The sequence below is a fragment of the Apium graveolens genome, chromosome 9 (genome assembly GCF_009905375.1).
Source record: "Apium graveolens cultivar Ventura chromosome 9, ASM990537v1, whole genome shotgun sequence".
Taxonomy (NCBI): domain Eukaryota; kingdom Viridiplantae; phylum Streptophyta; class Magnoliopsida; order Apiales; family Apiaceae; genus Apium; species Apium graveolens.
In genome coordinates, this window is record NC_133655.1 from 243,205,891 (window position 1) to 243,211,738 (window position 5,848).

Here is a 5,848-nt window from a genome sequence, read left to right on the forward strand (position 1 = left end):
TCACAGGCGAAGAGAAAGTGCTTCGTAAATTTAAGATTATGGGGGTAAATGTTGGAATAATCTTAAATTTAGTTATTAATTATTTATTTATTTAATTATTCGATATTTTAGATATTTAGCAATAGATTAATTATTAGAGAAAAATATTATTTTAGAATTGTTTAGTAGTGGGGTAGTGGAGTTATGGAGTAAATTATGGACATGTAATTTATCCATTAATTAGTAGTGGTTAGTTTTAGTAGTATTTAGTTTTAATATATTTGTAAAGCCTATATAATGGTTAGTTTATCTTGAGTTTTATAAGAGGAAAAAAAATAATAACTTAAAATAGCAGTACAAGTTCTCTGTAGGTGGCTTATTTCTATAAGTTTTTTCAACAGAATTTACATGCTTAAAATTAAATTTTGACTTGTATCACGGGAAGCTATTACAATACAATAACTTGGATACAGAAAACTGTACTGGAATCATGGACCACGCAAATAAAAAATATAATTTGAGCATAAAATTTAAGGAAACATATTGTTTCGCTTATCAAAGAAAGTTTGCACATCTATTTTACATATATATAAAACACATTTACATCATCACTAATTAAATCTTGCGTATTATTAATACCACACCGAAACAAAGGTTTTATTTAGTAGATATCGTATGTTGACCGTTCCTTTCAAGTAGTTCACCATGATGGATAAACTGGGATGCTTTGTTCATTCCTGAAGAAATTGTGAGGATCAACCGAAGTTTTAACTTTTACCAACCTATCATAATTACCCATGAAGTACTTTACCCCGTAGACAGCTCCTTCAATGTAACTATTCTTCCCATTATGGTTAACTCCTATATCAAGATCTCTGTAGTTGAGAAATGCTTCTCTTGGATTCTTTGACACGAACGGGGTCATGTAACGATGCAGCTGCCTCGCCAATTTTATATATCGATTCGCGGCTTCAACGCCATCTTCACCCCAGTTTGTTATGTACTGAATCTTGCATAGGTTTCCAGCTCGATGTGGAAATGGCTTTGCGGATGGGGAAATTTCTGCCATTCTACCTCCGTATGGATTGAACATTAGGGTAGGCGTCACAAGCTCGATCATTTTCTTGAATATGAACTTTAGGCCGCTTTTAGGAATTGGTTTTTTTAAGTAATCTGATTTATTTTTGAGATGAGTAAGCACTTGAGGTACGCGGCTAAGAAGAACATTAGGTGGTGTTCCATCTGGAAATTCTGTGTACCAAAGTACCGAATCAACCCAACTCATTTCCTTACAATCTGACCTTTGCAATCCTAATTCAGGAAAGCTCTCATTCATGAGCTTCATAAGTCTATTAGCATCTCCCAGAAATAGGGTTACAAATGATGCCCTATTGATCTTCTTTCCGGTTTGAGTGCTATTAACAACATCAAGATTCATTCTTATGAAGATGTCTTCATGCAACTTGTCTGCTATTTCTTGCCACTTATATACGACATCTATGGCGTTTTGTTCTGATGTTCTTGCCACTTGAAATACAGTGACAGTGGATGGGACACGAACTAAGTTAATCTTATAAGAAAGAACAACGCCAAAACTAACACCGCCACCTCCGGTAATGGCCCAAAACAGGTCCTCTCCCATGGTGGTTCGGTTCAAAAGTCGACCATGAACATCAATAATCTCTGCATCAATAATATTATCGACTGTAAGCCCGTACTTTCTTATCATGTTTCCGTATCCCCCACCAGAGAAATGTCCTCCAACACCAACAGTAGGACAAACTCCAGCAGGAAAGCCATGAACTTTACTTTTCTCATAAATTCTATAGTAAACTTCACCAAGAGTTGCTCCAACTTGAACCCATGCAGTTTCTTCGTCAATATTTACATCGATTGATCGAAGATTGAACAGGTCAAGAATAAAGAAGGGTTTATCATAGACATACGATAAACCCTCGTAATCATGGCCTCCACTTCTAGTTTTCATCACTAAGTTGTGTTGTTGGCCACAAATAATTGCAGCTTGAATATGAGACACATGCAATGCAGTGAGAATGAGAATTGGTTTGGGAGTGGTGGACTCATTAAATCGAAGATTACGAATATAGTTCTGTAAAACAGAAGCATATGAAGCATTGTTTGGAGTATAGACCGAAGAAGAGATTGGTTGAGATGGTAAAGAATGGGTATTAAGGCATTGTACAAATGTTTCATCATCAGTTGCCAATGCAGCAGCTGGTAACAACACTAGAAAGGCTGAAAGAATGGTTAATATCATAACTCTAAATGTATTCATTTTGGGAAGTTGTTTCAGGTTTGATAATTTGATTGAAGTAATGCCCCCATTTTATAGATAAAATTTTCAAATAAATAACAGTAAAATATAGGAAAGAAGATTATTATACCAGCAGCTTAATATTCAGCTGATGAGAAATAGTTAACAGGTTACCTTGTGTATTTGACCATAAAAAAATAAAATTCAAAGGCGATCAAAACACGTAATGAACATAATCATTGACGTTTCTTCCAAAGAAAATAGTGGAAATCAAATTAATTGGCTTTGGTATATATATATATATATATAACTCTATATATATATATATTCTAGAAATAATTTTATTCTCCATTGTTAGTATATATACCATGGAATAATGTAAATTGTGAGTGTCTTTCCATACAATTAGGTCAATATTATTGATGAATGCAGTGATGATCTCCATTTTCAAAACTTGTATCGCTATTCACATTATAGGTATCTAAAGATAATAATTATTCTCCGTTGTTAGAATACCATGGAACTAAGATTATCTATTTTCTACTTGGTTAAATTTGGGTTAAATATGAAACTTGTAGGAATGGAACTATATATATACTACATATATGCACACATGCAAGTAGTGGTTAATTTATGTTTATCTATCAAATTTTAATAGCAAAATAATTAGAGCTACGCAATCTATCCTTATTTGGCTTGTATTAGTCAAAAGTAAACTAATTTAATTATTGGTATGTTTTGAGTCACTTCAAGGGAGCATGAGAGGCGGCCCAACAGGCAGGCTGTCAATTTTATCATATATCGGATTGGTCCTATCCCAAAGTTAACAGGGTTAATATATGAATCACTCAAAAAATAATTTTATCCGAAAAAAAATTTAATTCGAAAAATATGGATTTCTGGTATGAATTTGATACAATCTGATATGATTATATATAATTATTAAAAAATTATTAAATATATTATATACTACATTGTATATTTTATAAATAATAATGTCCCAGGTAGTATATTTCATAATTGTGCTGAGCAGGTTGTTCTCTGATCTTTAAGGTAAGTACATGTTCACAGCGTAATAAGATTGAAAAATCTGCAGTGTGAAACTGTTACAGCATATAAGTTAGCATTTTGCAGTCATTTTAATTTGTAGCTGATATTATCAAATAGAAAAAACGTAGTGATGTTGTAATAATCAGGAGGGGTAATATTATATTGGTTTAATCTTTAACTTTAATAGCATTCTACAAATTGCTTTTGAATAAAAAAGGATCGAAACTACTATTTGAAAATCTCTGATCTTAATTAATCATGTTATAGATGGGTTCATAAAAAGTATGACTAAAATTTGTTTTGATTTGCATTCAAATTCGGTAAAATGAAATGGATCAGGATCTGAATCAAGGAAGATCTGATCCATTAACGCTTTATCTTATAATTCAGATAAATTTAATAATGATATTAATTAGGATCTATTTGGGAGTTATGACTTATAAATCTTAGGTTAAAATTTATTGACTACACCTAATTTATAAGTTAAATTTATAATTTATACAAACTTATAAGTTGAAATTTAGTACTAACATACTTTTGATTTTTGATTTTTTATTAATTTTACTTATAACAATGTAAGTTTTTAGAGTTTTTGTAATATCCGGGATATATCGTGTAATTATTTTTGCTAATTAAATAATTATTATGTGTGTTCAGTATCTATTCTGTGAGATAATTGTTAAGTGTTATCTGTACTTGGATATTCAAAAATAATATTAATTGAGTATTTTAATTTTTATATGTCCAAAATAAAATATAAATAATTGTCATATCTTCCTAATTATTTTGATGTTGATTTATGGATTTATAAGAATCATATGAAATTTCTAAAATCTTTTTCTGGGTAATTAAAATCTATTTTATAAAAACGGGAACTAACCGACGTCACCCGTTGTTACGTTTTTGGAACCCGAAACTCTTCCGAGAACTCCTTCCTAACCTAATTGTAATATTCTGAGCATATTCCATGTTTCGACTTTTTCGATCCGGCGTACGGTTTGTTCTGCGCGGGCCCCGGCGCAACATTTTCGATACAATATTCGTTTCGGTAAATCAATAAAACCCGTATTTTCGATAAACGGGAGCTTTTTATTAAATTATCCCAAATATCACTTCGTAATACGTGTAACCAGGCGCTGAGACCAAGACCGCAATACAAATTGTACTGGTTTGGATAATTATCCCGAAAACCGATACCGTTTGGATCAGTTTTTATAAATAAACGTACCGTTTTGATCCAACGGGATACTAATTTTCCATAAATATAAATAGCCTTCTACCGTATTTTATTTCGTATCAAAATCATTTGCAGACAGATAAATATATAATTTTACAGAGAAAAATCATATATTCATAAACTGTTCCAAAAATCAAATCAACTTTTGAAGGTGCTATTGATCTTTGTTTGAAAAGCTCGAGTACTGGATTTGAAGGTCTTGAAAAACTCTATCAGAATCTGTAATCCATATACCTGCAGAATCAAAGGTTTATTTTCTGGAAATTTATTTATTTTCGAATTTATTTTATTAAAATATGAATTTTTGTTCGGATGATTGTTTGTATGATTTGATGATTGCATGTTGTAGAGCTTGTTTTCCTGATGATTTTCATATGTCATACGTCTGATTTGGAGTTCAATAACATGTTCAAAAGTGGGTTTAATTTTCGAATTTCAAAATTAGGGTTTATAGCCCGTATGGATGTTTTCAATTGAAATTTGGGGGTTTTTGATTCAGGGGTTATTAACTGTTGATTTATAGCGGGTTGTGTTCCTTATGAAATTTACAATCGATTGATATATAACTCGTTAACAGAGGATGCTTGAATCGTAGGGAGTGGTGTTTTTAAAGTTCCCGATGTTCGCCGGAAATCGGCGATGTTCTTGGCCAATTTCCGGCCAGAACAGGGATGATTAAAATGAATTGTTTGCATGGATATGTTCCTGGTAATCTGTAGTTTAATTCTGGAGGTGATGGTGGTGGGAGGATGCCGGAGGTGAGTTCTCCGTCCACCCCCGACTTTTCCGGCGACTGGAATTGCAAAATTGCAGTTTGGTCCCTGTGCTTTTGAAAATGATGAAGTTTGGTCACCCAGGTTTCCAGACTTTGCAAAAATTGGATTCCTGTTTTAAAAATGTTTAAAAATCATATTTCCTATTTATTTTTATTATAAAAATTCATTTTTAATTTCTGAAAATTCTAAAAATTAGTATTTTAATTCCGAAAATTATTTTTAATTCCAAAATAAATCTAAATTAATTAATTAATTAATTAATTTCAGTTAATTTCTAATTGATTAATTGGTCAATTAATTCGAAAATTAATTGATTAATGGATTTAATTAATTATTAATTAATTTTAATTAATTATTTAATTAGATTTAATTATATAAAAATGATTTAAAAATTCTGAAAAACAGTTTCGAGCTTTAAAATATTATTCTAAATTATTTCCAAGGTTCGATAATTATTATAAAATTGTTTCGGAGCCAGAACTGGCCAACCGAACACTGTTTATTATTCCGAAATTGATCCAACGACCCGTT

General features: G+C 31.3%; 1 protein-coding gene across 1 annotated transcript; it reads right to left on the reverse strand.

Annotated features, from left to right (window-relative positions):
- Positions 1-483: 483 nt before the first annotated feature.
- Positions 484-2,329, reverse strand: LOC141682506 (berberine bridge enzyme-like 8). The gene has a single exon (XM_074487201.1). The coding sequence runs from the start codon at positions 2,273-2,275 to the stop codon at positions 680-682; it is 1,596 nt and encodes a 531-aa protein (XP_074343302.1). The 5' UTR covers positions 2,276-2,329; the 3' UTR covers positions 484-679.
- Between the last annotated feature and the right edge of the window lie 3,519 nt (positions 2,330-5,848).